General features: G+C 51.3%; 4 protein-coding genes across 4 annotated transcripts; 2 read left to right on the top strand and 2 right to left on the bottom strand.

The window, feature by feature from the left end:
- Window positions 1-2,587: 2,587 nt before the first annotated feature.
- On the bottom strand, window positions 2,588-4,908 carry STEHIDRAFT_82112 (uncharacterized protein; the record flags this gene model as incomplete). Its single annotated transcript, XM_007306270.1, has 4 exons — window positions 4,362-4,908; window positions 3,342-3,658; window positions 3,168-3,281; window positions 2,588-3,112 (listed from the first exon to the last, which is right to left on the bottom strand). Coding segments are annotated over exons 1-4 (1,422 nt in total), but the record flags the coding sequence as incomplete, so codon positions are not given.
- Window positions 4,909-7,073: 2,165 nt separating this feature from the next.
- Window positions 7,074-9,628, top strand: STEHIDRAFT_123077 (uncharacterized protein). Its single transcript, XM_007306327.1, has 3 exons — window positions 7,074-7,246; window positions 7,420-9,391; window positions 9,443-9,628. The coding sequence occupies exon 2, from the start codon at window positions 7,555-7,557 to the stop codon at window positions 9,376-9,378; it is 1,824 nt and encodes a 607-aa protein (XP_007306389.1). The 5' UTR covers window positions 7,074-7,246; window positions 7,420-7,554; the 3' UTR covers window positions 9,379-9,391; window positions 9,443-9,628.
- Window positions 9,629-9,860: 232 nt separating this feature from the next.
- Window positions 9,861-10,866, top strand: STEHIDRAFT_158918 (uncharacterized protein; the record flags this gene model as incomplete). The annotated part of the gene is made up of 6 exons (XM_007306326.1): window positions 9,861-9,954; window positions 10,009-10,180; window positions 10,255-10,342; window positions 10,409-10,576; window positions 10,647-10,694; window positions 10,756-10,866. 6 exons carry the CDS (start codon window positions 9,861-9,863, stop codon window positions 10,864-10,866), a joined length of 681 nt encoding a protein of 226 aa, XP_007306388.1.
- A 1,935-nt stretch (window positions 10,867-12,801) lies between these two features.
- On the bottom strand, window positions 12,802-13,454 carry STEHIDRAFT_61230 (uncharacterized protein; the record flags this gene model as incomplete). Its single annotated transcript, XM_007306229.1, has 2 exons — window positions 12,802-13,171; window positions 13,321-13,454. Coding segments are annotated over 2 exons (504 nt in total), but the record flags the coding sequence as incomplete, so codon positions are not given.
- Between the last annotated feature and the right edge of the window lie 877 nt (window positions 13,455-14,331).

Here is a 14,331-nt window from a genome sequence, read left to right as displayed (position 1 = left end):
GGAGAACTTGCAGTTACAATGAGAAGTCAGGTTCGTCGAGTAACTTTGCTCTATTTCGTCCGGCTTGGGCATCTCATTTCCAGAATCAAACACAAGACTTAGACCCCACTCTCGGCTGATGTCCATCGGCGTTCTCTGAATGGTCAAGTAGTGGGAGACATGAAGAGACCTCGGTGTAGGTATACTAGCTAGATGAGGACACCGCGGTATGAACTTTATATTTCGAGGAAGAGGGGTGTGATCAACAAAAGAACGGCTATCGTGAGTCTGCTTTCGTTTAAAGATAGCGCCACAGCTACGAAGGACTTGGCGCTAGATGAGCGGTGCAACCTTCAACATCCAATGAGACTGACGATCCAATGAGGATGGACCAATCATCCCAGCCCTCCCATTCGCCGAAGCTCATACCGCTAGTTCGCGCACGCGGCACCATTGGTTGGTCAAAATACGTTACCAAAAGCACCTTCTTGGACTCCTTGTTATAATCCAATCAGCACTCGACGGAAGCTCCCACACGGGAAGCGGTACGATCCATCACACGCCTTGGCCGCATTGTGAGGCAATACGATGTCATCCAATTTACTATTATGGCCCCACTCCTCATGATCCTGATACTCCCCGATACCAATTTTATTCGGTGTCTTTTTGGAATAGAACGAATTTCTTCGAAGGGGAAGCTGAAAGATGGATGCCCCTCGCAAGCTCAAGCTTTGGCATCAATCCCATGCTATACACGTACAGGCAGGTATGCACATCAGGGTCAGCAGGAGTATATCTTAGAAATGAAATCCGCATACCCCTCGGATACCTTGCGCTCCCCTTTGCGTCATGTATTGGGCAGGGAGCCTGTCTTGGGTCACGAGGAGCCTATAGGGGTCTTCTTACGTGCTTTATTTTTGCATCTCATTTCATCGGACGTGTTTTGTTTTCTACAATAACGCTCGATAGTCCCACGAATAAGGTACAATTTCTTCGGTTTTTTTTGTTTGTTTACTTACCTCCATTCAGAGGGCGCCGTACTGTGCCAGACATTCAGAGTGGTAGAATACGTACTGGCCACGGAATATGGCCAGTGGTGTACCTCTTACGAGTATAGTAGCCTCCGCTATAGAGCCATCTCCAGCTTCTGACCTAACTCTCGGCTTCATTCCAGGGACTATGCTTCGTATTATACCCTAGCCTCTTTTCCCACTTGAGATAGGCGGATGGAGCTTGGCCGCAGGGGGTAATGCCTCATACAGCTGCCACAGTCGAAGTCACTTCTTTCGGGCGATCTTGACACAACTGCTGCTGCCTGTGTTTGTTCACCAACAGAAAGAATTCGACTTCAGCGATAAACGCCATTTCAAGGTCTACGCCAGCTACTTCCGCCACGAATACTAGAAGCATTCACCATAATACTTAATAGGATCATGAGCTTATCGCTCTTGCATTTGTGAGTTGAGGGGAGACAACATTATACCCGATGGGCCACAGCCGGGGACTTCATTCATACTTACGCCACTTGAGCAGGTGGCGCCCGTTGTTTCGGGTTCAGCGCCACAATGATCATGTGTGCGCCAAATTGAATCGCTTGGGCCTGATACAAAATTTTCACTTTCGTGTCCACCCAGTACTTTTCTATACGACTCCTCCAGACCCTAACCGACAGAGAGCTCGCACTAATGTGGTCTCGGAGGGAACAGACTCGCACAGGGGACGGCAATAATGGACGCAAACGAGCATCGTTCATCATCGAAACGCACAAACAAAAACTAACAACAAGCTATCGTTCACATAGATGAAGTCGAGCCGAGGAAAAAGGAAGACCAACGGTTCCGAATATAAACAAGCGAGCGAGCAATAGATAAGTAGATAGATCAAGCAAAAGGGCGCCATCGAAAGCTGGGCAGAAGGGCGACAACAACGAGCGGACCGCCGAGCGTGATGGCCGACGAGGAAACGAGGGGAAAGCAATGAAATGTATCGTATATGCGAAAGAGAAGGACGATGCAGTGAGAGGATGGTTGGGTTGTTAAAGAGTGAATTCTAAGGAAGTTGGTGGTCACCATGCTAGATGAGGGATGTTTGTGGCGGGTAGTCGCCTGTGCGAATGATGAGGTGGTGATGAGTGCGGATAGGGTGTACTGGTACCGGTAGCATAGCACAAGAGTCAGATCAGTAGCGAGTAAGGGTAAGTAAAAGTCCAACGACGAGCGTAGTCCATGTTTATGATATCCAAGCCTTCATCCATCTACCTCCTTTTCCTCATGCGAACGAACAATCCGAGGTCCTAACCAGACAGGGACATCGCGGGGCGTACAGAATCAATCACTCCTCAAGTCTAGAGCGCGATGGCACCCAACATCATCCCGACCGAGCCCACAGCGGCAGCGATCGCCATTCCGTGCCACCCGGTACCGGCCACGTTGGTGGCGGAAGACGAAGAGCTCGTCGAACTCGAGCCGCCACTAGTCGCACTGACGCTCGCCGTACCCGTAGTCGTCGCACCCGCGGGAATCGACGTCGGCTCTGGCACACCCGTTCCACTGGCGAACGCGTTCGCAGCGACACAGCTGCTCGTCGCGCTGGCGACAGCAGCGGAGTCGGATTGAGTCGACGCAGTCTTCAAGCTCGCGGACGACGAGAAGTCGCAAGCATCCGCTGAGCGTGATTGGGACTCGTAGTACGCGTCGAGGGCAATATCCAACACCTGCGTAGGGTCGCACATCGAGAAGTCGCCGTAAACACCAGTGGTGCCGTTACCGGAGACAGACGTGCAGTTGGAGGAGATACCGCAGACGACACCAATGGCGGTCCCGACCTCGGCAACGGACGAGATCACGGAGGGGTTGTACACACAGCTCAGCTGGGAAACGACACAGTCGCAGAGATCGCCGTTGGGCGTAGGGGGCAGCGTGTTGGAGGCAGTCCAGGTGTCATTCGTGGTCGGGCAAGACGTAGGGGCAGTGACGGTGGGGGTGTACGATGCAAGCGGGGAGTAGGTGGGGATCGCAGATGCGGCGGAAGAGAGCGCGGACTGGTAGTTTGTGAAGTCGGTGCTGGGGGTGTATGAGCTGCCGTCCGAAGAGACGTTACCAAGACCGAAGTCGTTTGATTCGTTAATGAATTCCTGTTCAAGATGATGAATACGATATTACTGAGATAGACGAAGTGAATTAACGTACGAAGACAATACCACCAGACCAGACGTCGGTCATGTTGGAGCTGTAAAGGACCGGAACATCTTCGAAAGTACGGGGCTCGACAGAGTTGCAACCGTACTCGGAGAAGAACGCAGGCTACGCAACAAAACGATGTTTTAGTGACCAGGCTGAGTCCAGCTATGAACATGTACTCACAATGCCCAACGCAGCCAGCTCCGCAGTCCTCGCCTGGTAGCCGGAGGTCACGAAGTCGGACTCTCCGCACCACTCGTAGATGTTCAGCCCCCAGTAGTCGAAGTAGCCGCTGCCACCGAGAGAATCGTCGCAGGCAAGGTAGTACGGGAATGCGATGCGAGAGTTGGGCGTGTCTGTAGCGGTGTAACCGACGAGTTGGGTGAAACCGTGAGTGGAAATGTATGACTTGACGTCACGGAGAGCGGCCTTGACATAGGGTGCGGCTTGAATATCGGTCGTAGCAGTGATAACTTCGTTTCCGACGTTGAAACCAAGGACTATACGAAGTTGAGAAATATACAGGTCAGCATCACTGAAACAGTTGGCGTCCTTACCGCATGGCTCGAATAAATGGACTGATGCGTGTGGGTAGGAAACAAGGAGGGCCAGTGACAGCACTGTTCCCGCAGCAATCCCGAGGCGCAAATACTATTTTTGTTAAGTTTCGGCCGCGGATGGGCTACGAAGCCCGCCACCACATGAGACGGTATGGCAGAAAACTGCCTCTTCAGTCCAAGCGACTCCCAACCGAGACTAGTGTGACGATAGGCGGCTCCAGCGCGCTCACGAAGAAGTCGGTCTCCGACGGCAGGACAACTCTGACCGTGCTGCCGCAAAATGATCTGGCTGTGCATGTTGCACCCGTCGTCCGCCAGCGAACATTTCAGGCGAAAACTAAAAGGCAGAAAAACATCGGTAGATCCGGAGAGACCAATGTACTCGCGGCAGAACAGTGTTCGAAGCGTGGTCCAAAAATAGAAACGGTGACGGGACTCCTCGCAGTCGAAACGGGAAATGACAATGCCAGAGGCGGACATTACATCGAGAACGCACCGATGCCTCTCGCCAAATGAAGCATATGACCAGCCGCACTCGGAGCCCTACGCTCAAAGCAGAGAACGTACGAGGAGGATCCGCCATTTCCGACATGAACTGCCAAAGACATTCTATCAATGATAGAAGACGAAGCGAACAACGTACCGTTAGTGTACGCTCCGAACGCATCGACCGTGCTCAAGAATGAAGTCATCAAGCCCGTGTTCCAACTCGGTGAACTCGAGCTGATAGCGCCGTTGTCGCTCGGTGTCGCCAGATCGAGCAATACGTAGATCCCAGCAGAGTCCAGCGCACTCATACACTCCGAGTGGTCCAAACTCGAGTTCGCCTGGTACACACGGATGAGGTTGATACCGAGCTCCTGGAAGTAACTGACATCACGCTTGCAGCCATCGGTGTTGGCGAGCGGGTCGAGTTTGGAGATGGAACCATCGGGTTGTGTCTGCGAGGAGCCGTAGTTGGCCGGGTAAGCGGCTCCCTTGATGAAGAAGCGGTCACCGGAGGACGAGTCGAAGAGGTATGGACCTTTGCGAACAATGGGAGCAAGAGTGGCTGAGGCTGTGGGGAGGATAGAAGAAGCAGCGGCGGCGAGGAGCGCCAGGGAGAACATGGTGGTGAACCACGGTCGTTAGACCAAAAAGTTGAAAGGGAGAATGAGGAGATGAAGAAAGAGATGAGAGATGAGGGCAAAGGTGATGGGTGATGGCGTTTCGTGGGCGTGGGTAGCTGCGAGGAGAAAAGGCCGACGCTGTGCAGCTGGACTCAGGCCCTGCTGCGTAGCCGTGCGGGCGCGGAATATTTGGCCCATTTGATGATAAGACAGACCGGGGGTCTCCTTACCTAAGCGTCTACAAGATATATGTTCCTGGTGGTCTCAGCCTGTTCTCGGCTTCTTCTGACCGCGTTCACTACGCTCTTCGTCTTCGTCTTCGGTGTACAGCTGGCAGGTGCATGATATCGTCTGAGTTCTCTTTGCTTTACAGGAGCAGAAGGTAGGAGCTCATATTTGCACGATTGCTTCCGTTTCCTCCCTGTGACGATAAAACTGTCAAACTTTTCAGGAGGTTTTGATATTCTCTTGACAGCCACGGACGTATATAAAAATAGCACCAGACCCGCATAATCTTCCCGGCGGCAACCTTCAATCTTTCCTGTGTTCGAGATTGGAGCTCGACCCACCAGCATTAATTTTGGCCGATCTGTTCAATTCTTCGCACCAATTACCCACCATATTTCCTGCATAACCGCAGCTCTCGCAACACACTCGCAGGTCGACTGACAACTGAAATGGGCAGTGGACGCCGCATGCGGGTGGTATTGACCGTCGTGCGCTCCTTTTAGAGCTTCGATCTAGTCTAGACAGGGTGGTCACCATCACGCTCGTCGAATGCATGGTCGTTTACCAGAAATATCCTTGACGGGAGGACCGGTACCAACGAATTCTGAGCGCCACCGACAATTACCGATGTCGCAGCGAGTCCAAGTTATAACAGGGGCGGCTGGGGATCCAAGCTTATGCCAGCGCAGTCACAGCTCGAAGTCGACTGTGCACCGCAGGCAGCAAAAAAAAACATGTTGGACAAATTGCAGAACTCCCAGTTGAAGAAAGTTTACGGATGCACAGTCTCGACGTGGCGACATGTGGCGAGGCGAAAAGTATAGACGACACGGACGGTTGTGCCTGTTTGGTCTTGAGAGTTTTTTTCTTTTCTTGAGCTGAAGAGAATTAGTCGACCCGGGTCCCGAAGTGAAGCGGTTGTTTGTCCTTGTTGAATTCGCAAGTCTTCGGCCTCGGCTCCGTAAAGAGATGACGTCACTGACTGTTCGCCACCAACGGTAAATGCGCCACACGGCCTCGACAACCTCACATCCAGTTCCAGCACGACAATAAGTACCGGTAGGGGCCTGAGATGTCTCTGAGATACCCATCAAGAGGAATGGTAGAGTATTCCACCATAACCTAGGCCAGAGAATAAAAGACAGCCCCGTAAGAAGGTGAAACACAGACGGCTTGCCCGCAAGTTTGAAGTCGCCGGAGATTCACGGTTGGGCACTCGAAAAGTACACCGTACACCATACATCAACCGCAGATAATGGTGATGACGTCAAAGTCTTCCTCACCGTTCCTATCCGTCAGAAACTGATCGTCGTAGACATATGTCTGGGTGGCGTTATTTAAGTGCTACCACTCGTCACGGTATCTGTAGTTCAGAGGTTCCGGTGACAATCATGAGTAGGTAGTACCGAGTACGCTTGTCGCAATAGGCCAATACCAGATCCTGGTAAGCCCCAGTGGGGAAGCAGACACTGATGGATAAACACGAGACGCCGGTGAACTGTTGGCAAGGGAAGATGATAGCGACTAAGTAGCCAAGCTAGAGAGATTAATGGTATAGAATTTCAAGCCTACTCGAAACACCATATCCTGCGGTTATCTAAAGCACAAAACCGTCAATAAATCTGCGAGCGTGAGCACCAATATCGTCGCTATTAAACCATGATGAATGAATCAGTCCAAGCTGAGATCTTTGTATAGGTCACCATGTATCCGTATGTTCCTGCAGTTTCACAGCAGCAATCGCGACCACCTAGACATACGTGCTCACCCCCAGATGGACTCGTTGTGGTCTAAACCTGCAACACAGAAGATTTGCAGGTGGCACTGAGCGGCCGGATGTGATGATAAAGTGACGTAGTTTGTCGGACTTTGAATTGTTTGTTCTCCGAAGGCGTTTACTCAGACCACGTGCGCATCGCGCCGCTCTATCATTTTGTCTTCCTTTCATTCACGCCAGAAATAGGTGGTACGCGATTCACGATCCTATCGAGAACATATGACACTAACGCCCTACTTCAGAACACAATGGCCACATTGGTCCCTCCATCTGAGGTCAATGCAGCTGCTACCTTCCAAAGCGACTCGGTCAGTTCATAATTGATAACATTATTATGTGAATTTCGAGGAGACAGTCAATCGCAGCGTGCTGAGCTGAGACACGTAGTCGACACACTTTCTGGATCATACATCAGTGAGTTGCTGACGCAATGAGACAATTACGTTCAACTTGGGTGCCTCACCTCGGCGTCCACGTCCTTCTTCAGTAATCGCAATAGTCGCGGCTTGGTGTTAACACGTTCTCTCACATCTCTTTTTTTGACCAATAACAAGCGATATAATACTCATTCCCATGTATATCAACAGTCATCCGTTGCGCGAGGCTACTGGACAGCTGCGATCAATACCCGCCTCTCATCCCTTGAGACAGATCCCCATTCCAATAGGCCGGAGGTCATCCTCGACACTCGACGAAGTCTAGATGAAGAGCTGGAAGCTATCATGTTGGCCATGAGCATTGCTCGAGCGCGGCGCAACTCCCTCTCCCCCATATGCCGACTACCTTCAGAAATCCTCTCCCGCTGCTTCCTGTGGCTTACCTTTATGGACGAGCCCAAGAGGTCGCCGTATGGAGTTATCACTAGCAGCTCCAGCAAGCTTGGCTGGATGCGGGTTCTGGGGGTCTGCGACCACTTTCGCCAGGTCGCCTTGGCAGACCCGAGACTTTGGACAAGAATTACTTTCCACGCTGGGCCACAGTGGGCAGCCAAAATGGTTTCTTGCTCAAAGGCAGCCCCGCTACTCCTCCGAGCTGAGGCTTTACCTTCACAATGTCGAGATTTACTCCGCACCATAGTTTGCGACCACATATATCATATCCGAGACCTCTCTGTCGAAGATGATCTGAAATTTCTATCGTCTATCGTCGACATCACCACCCCAGCCCCAATGTTGGAGACTCTCGAACTCACGATGACCGTATCCGGGGGTATCGACCCTCATCCGCTATCCCCCTCGTTATTCGCTCTCCAGGCTCCCCGTTTGCGCCGTCTCTCTCTCGAAGGTTTCAAACTTCCATCAGCAGTTTTCCCGCTTCTCCGAACGGTAGTAGATCTCTCCATACAACTTCCTCGCTCGTATCACGGAACATCATCTGAAACCCCGGCTATCCCCTCTCTCGACGAATTTTTCTCCATGCTTCAAACTGCGAGCCATGTCACGAACCTCAGCCTCAGAAACTGCATTCCTTCGATACCGAGCGTTTCGGATCTTCCTGCCAACGCAAATTCCGTAACGTTCCCGAACCTTCAATCGTTGTGTCTTGCTACGGGCACGGTGCAAGATTGCGATTCCGTACTTCGATGTCTCAACTTCCCGCCCAGCTCACGACTGCACCTGACGTGCACGCGTCGAGATCCATCTAACATAGCAGCACAAAAGAAATTACTTTCCACTATCAGCGCCCATACCCGCCACACTGCAGCTCCTCGTATTGCCAAATTAATTATCAATCCATACGTCACCAATCTAACCTTTGAGGTCCGCGCGTGGGATTCCTCCTCCGATGGCCTTCACGACCAATACTACAATCCCAAACCAGCCATGTTCTCTCTGTCTTTGGACGACAACTACTCTCAGGAACCTACCTTCGCCTCCATCGCGACCCTCTTCGATCTGACCGAGCTGCATACACTACGCTTAGCGTCGCCGTCACTTGCCTTGGACGTCAGAAAATGGATACAAGTCCTCCGGCATACGAAACAACTCGACCACGTCTCCGTCACCGGTCCTTCGGCCATCTCCTTTTGCAGCGCTCTCGTAGTTCCTGTTCGCGGAAAGTCCTTGGCTGACGCCCGAGCGGCGCAAATGTCAACGTCTGGCGGAACCCCGTCATCGTCGAAGAAGAAATCGAAGAACAACACTTTGTCTTCCGCAGAAGACTTGTTTCTTCCTGGCCTTACGTCTATCGAGCTGGAGAAGGTTGACTTCCAAGAAGACACTCCTGGGCTGGAGATGCCTTTCCATGTTGCCTTGAAAGCCCTTCTCGCCAAACGTAAAGCTCTTGGAAAACCGATTGAGCAGCTGGGCATTTCTTACTGTACCGTGCTCGAAGACTGGGTCCATGAGCTTAGCCAAGTTGCCACGGTCAATTGGGATGGGGATTGCGGAGATCTGGAAGAGGACGACGAACAAGACGAGGAAGACGAGGAAGGCGAGGAAGATGAGGAAGACGAGGACTACGGTGATGAGGTATACTATGAAGAAGGGATGTATGTGTACGAGGATGGTGGGTATACGTACGACTACGAAGGAGGGAATTTCTGATACTCTCGCTCCAGTGAGTGTCGGTCGTTTATTCGTCAACATACAGCTACTAACTCTAGTACAGTGTGACTTTCTATCGTGCTTGAACTTCCCTTCTTACCGTCAGCGTTCCACCACAAACTTTCTCTTTATCGCACTGAGTTCTATGTCGTCCAAGGCTATTGTTGCAGAATTGTGTTGACATCTGCTTTTGCACCACGCAATATACGAACACTGCGGACCTGACTAAAGGTTGATGGTCCTATGTCAGAGTACATTTGTCAAATGCCCGGCGGTGCCCTTCCGTACGCGTGCTCCGGGCGAGTCAGACCAATTTCATTTTTTGTTGATATCTCCGTCCTATGACTATCTCATGCTGGAAGCCTGCGCGACTCTGCAACGATCTACCACGACCCCATAGTCATGGCACCCAACAGTACACCAGCTGTCTCGATATATCGAATCCACGATGGCGAGCTCATTCACTTCCTCTGCGTATACAAATGCTTATGGAACACGATTGGGTCTCTGTAGGCTCCGAACCGGAGAAAGTGTCTGCTGCCATCGACATTCTTGGGAAAGCATTCTCGGATGCAGGTACAAGTGAAGCATCGGTACCATGCTTTAGGGACTTACGCTGATTTTCGACAGATCCAATTCGGAAAGCACTGACGGGAAATGACCCCGAACTCATTCGCATGATGAATACTGGTTTGATCGGTGCAGCACTAGAGGAAGGGCAACTCTTCGTCGCCGAAGACGCAAACAAGAAAGTTGTTGGCACTATTTCATGGTTTCCACCCGGGACCGAACGCTTAGGCAGGTATGTCGCGTCGGCATGTGCTGCTTCTCTCTTGCGCGATTGATCAGTAATATTGACCTCCCGAATGTCCCCAGTGATGCGCAGAGAAGCAGAGGGAGCAACGCCTTTGCAACAAAAGCGATTGAACAGCGACCCGAGGCCTACAAGTGGTACTTTTCGTCGGTAAGCCTGAAACATGACGCCGATCGTGAGGCGTTACAGTAGTAGACTGACCATTGTTGTGCACAGATGGTACCAGCTTTCAAGGAGATGACCAAACAGGCATTTGGTCGGCCGGAGGACCCGGATGGCTCGAAATTTCTGCTTCAGAATTGGTGCTTGAACAGCTTCGCGGTCTCACCCGAGTATCAAGGGAAGGGTATCGGACGTCTATTGTTGAAGTACGGAGAAGCTGCAGTATGTCACCGTGTGTTGCACCTCCTGTTACCCGTTTCTTGACAGATGTGGTTGTTTCCTCGCTGTTTAGGCTGCATCCAACGGCCTTTGTGTCGTACTCGATACGTATGACACCACAGTATGTATCACGTGGCCATTCATGCGTATCGTAACAAGCTCATTGAGAACGATGTGCACAGGTACCAACCTACGAAGCGTTTGGCTACCGGGCTGTTACGAAGGTACACGTTGATGGGATGGACGGCGACTCCGGTTTCAACCAATGCCAAGTTGTGAAGGAGTTCGCGTAAAGCATGTACGGCCACGGATTTCACCCCTCGTTAGTTCTCTACAAGGCTCTGCGCACCTGGTTTGTGCACCTCGCAGTCGTGTATGAATGTCGTCTATGGGTCATAGTGCGCAGGTTTAATATTACTGATGACTTCTCCTCGAATCGACATACATACTTCAACCCGAGAAAATTGTGCTTACTGGTGAAGAGACGTAGACTGCTAGTTGTTTGCATCATGAACATAACTATGGTTGTTCTCATCAGCGCTCAGGATTCCTCGATCGCAAAATAGTCCACGAGATCTATCCGTCTCTCGCCCGATGACGAAGCTGATGATTAAGAGCTTGGGAGCAAACAGGGTCCCTGTGGGTCCGAAGAGCATCTGTCCCCCTGTATGTACAGACGTCCAATAACATCCAGAACAGCGTCCACCTCCGCTCAGGCCTACTTGCCCCAGAATCACGCAATACACAAGACACAGACATGCGATGGGATAGCCTTTTTGTTTCTGTTCCTAGAGAATCCCGCTCAAGGACAGTGTCCCTTCGGGCGGTGTGTCCTGGGCAAGTCGAAAAGAGACACGATTGGGGGTACCGAAGGAGCTACATCGGAAGAGTACTTGAACACTCCAGCAGACGTGAGGAGAAAGGAGTCTTCGTGGAATCTTACAGATGCATCCTTGATAGCTGTATCACCGATGAGTGTCTACGTGCTCTAGCCCTCAATTTGGGAGACGGACATTTGTACCGCGTGAGGTTCAATTTACAGGTGGGGGGAGCTAGGTGGCCCCGCATACCAAAAGAACGAGTCAACTGGGTCGACTTGTCCAACCGGAGTGTGGCTTTTCGCAGAACTTGTATGCGCTACGACGTCGGAAGGGATTCCGACGTCTTCGAAAAAGAGGGCAGATTCTATTGTGTAATCTTCGAGATGAAGGATAAGATGGGGCAGTAAGGCTGGCGTGATACAGGCAGAGGCAACGGTCCTAGAAGCAATACCAGCAATGTATCGCGAGGAGTGAAGCACCTCGGTCGAGGAGCGGCTTTGAGGATTGGGAGAAGTCTTCGGTAGGTTCCCAAAGTTCCCTGATTCAGAGCGAAGAGGGCAGAGCTCCCGAGTCAGTTCTGATGGTAATGTCGACAACAGATGAGAAGAGGGGAAGGGAGGTTCGAGGAATGCCGGCTTTATGTAGCCACGTCGGTCGAAACTTAGGGGCGTGGTTACCGAAAATGTTGGAGGAGATACAGACGGATTGGGATCATGGGATATTATGACGAGGTTTCAAAGTCGCTGTTGCGCGATGCAGAACCATAAACGGTCCGTTGTGGGGCGGGCGTTGTGGCCTTGCTTGTGAGGTAGTTCCAGCAAATGTAGCACGCGCCCGCGCCCAGAAGCGGACCGAAACAAGAGATGGACAAATCACGGAAGGGGAACCGCAAGTCAGGCCTCGGTAAGTTGTGTCTAGAGTATTGAGCATCGCCCAGTCAGGTACGTCTGAATTAACGAAGTCTGCGTAACAAAAATTGTTAGTTCTCAAATTGAGCTTGTGGTTTAGACAAAATAGACGCTACCCTTCAATGTGTTTATATTTACCAAGCACCTGGCCCATACATGTTCCCCGCTGTTTGAACAGCGTCATACACGGTAGCGGTGACTCGCGATGGTGCTGCATTGAGCTCAAACGGATGGAGAAAGGTTTCTGATCATGAGGAAGGTGAGATCAATTATAGGGAAAATAAGAGGATAAAATTTGAATGAACAAGGCGGTCATGAGTAGGAAAATAAACAGTGCATAAACGATAGAACGAGAAACGTCCGATGCTAAGCTGATGTCCATGCAGCAAAGTGTTAGCTAACGTCACAACGACACAGTGTATCTATGGAGATCCCACAAACATCAGCATCATAGCGAAGACGCGAAGATGGTTGGTAGGGCTCACAAATGCGCCTTGGGTCATCCCCGAACTGTTGCCTCGCTCGAAACTGATGCCCCTCTCTTATGACTCTCCCAAGCCCTTCGGCTCTCATCGTCGCCCTCACCATCATCCCCCACACCAAATGGTGAGGTGGGGCCCGACCCTATGCCGCTCCCCTCCCCTGTCCTCAACTCGGCGCCGACTTCCTGCCAATGCTCGCCTAGACCCTGACCTCCTTCCTGCTGCTGACGGATACGTTCGACGCGCTTCTGCACTGCGAGTTCGTCCGAGTCTTCTATGTGGTCGTTATCCGCGTCGTAGACGGTATCCTCAAGGAAGGATTGGGCGGAAGGGCCATCATCTTCTGATAGACGAATGTTGCCTTCTCGGCGGGACCATGTTTTCAATCTAGGTGTGTAGGAAATTAGTTTATTGTTTTATCACAGTATGAGCGGGTGGTAGGTTTATAGACATGAAGGAAAATGGACGTAGTGCTACGCCGGGATAGGAGGTGGCCCAAGTGCACCATGGACGTCTGACAGTTACGAAACACTCACTGATGTGATACCGCTCCTCTCAATGCATCTGCTCGCCTCCATAATACGAAGAGCAGGCATACTGTCGCCGTCGTGATCAATAGTGTGAAGGCTATGTTGCCAATCGGTTGTGGCTTCGGGCTCTCGTGCGGCTCTGTAAATCATGGAGCGAGGCAGAGTTTAATCAACATTGAGCATAGTGGAAACTGCGATATGTTGATGATTACAGACCTCCAGGAGCTACGGGAGCCATGGTCGCTGTGGAGGACGATGATGGGAGTTAGTGACAGAGGTTGCCGAACTTGAGCTGGACTCGCGCCGCAGCTCCGTTCCGTGCCCGGAACGCGCCCACGTGGACAGACCGTGGCAAAGAGGCTACCCTAAAGTTGTCGCGTTTTTGTATCTTCTTTTCAGGATGAGCGCGTCTGTTTTTTTCGTCCCTCTCCCATCGACGTCGTTCATACCGACGACTTGCACTGGTGTTCTCTACTTTGTTGGGCAATGTGATTGCGGTTTCTGTCTTTCGTCAGTCATGATCGAGGTGTCCCCGACTACGATTGAAGGTTCAAAACGCATCCTGATTTTCCCCCAATGGTGAGTGCTCATTTTGTCTTCGATTTATTCTTCCCAGTCTCGTACCCAGACCCTTCACCATGATGCAAAAACCTAACATCAGATCAGTTATCCCTGGCTTAATCGTCCGTGTCGACTTTATAATTAGACTCTGAACTCTTCTTCCTCTCCAGCTTTCGCTAGTCTTGCACAAGCTAGTGAACAGTTGCTAATACTTGCCCTTGTTTGCAGGTTGATATTCATATATGGTGCTACTCCGACATGAATCTCACACCCCACCTCCACCTCCGCCCTCATGTCGTTTGCTTCCGCCGCCCTAGCTAGCCGGCGTTCTCGGGACATCTTCTTGTATTTTAATCTCCAGGTGCTTGTACTTCATGTATTTTTTTGAGTCCATATATATGCCCAGATATATATCGACGGTTCACCATGAAGAACCACCGCTGCTATTAGCGGATG

The sequence above is a fragment of the Stereum hirsutum genome (assembly GCF_000264905.1).
Source record: "Stereum hirsutum FP-91666 SS1 unplaced genomic scaffold STEHIscaffold_11, whole genome shotgun sequence".
In the NCBI taxonomy this organism is placed as follows: Eukaryota; Fungi; Basidiomycota; class Agaricomycetes; order Russulales; family Stereaceae; genus Stereum; species Stereum hirsutum.
The sequence above is the reverse complement of the archived record's forward strand: the minus strand, read 5'-3'. Positions and strand labels throughout refer to the sequence as shown.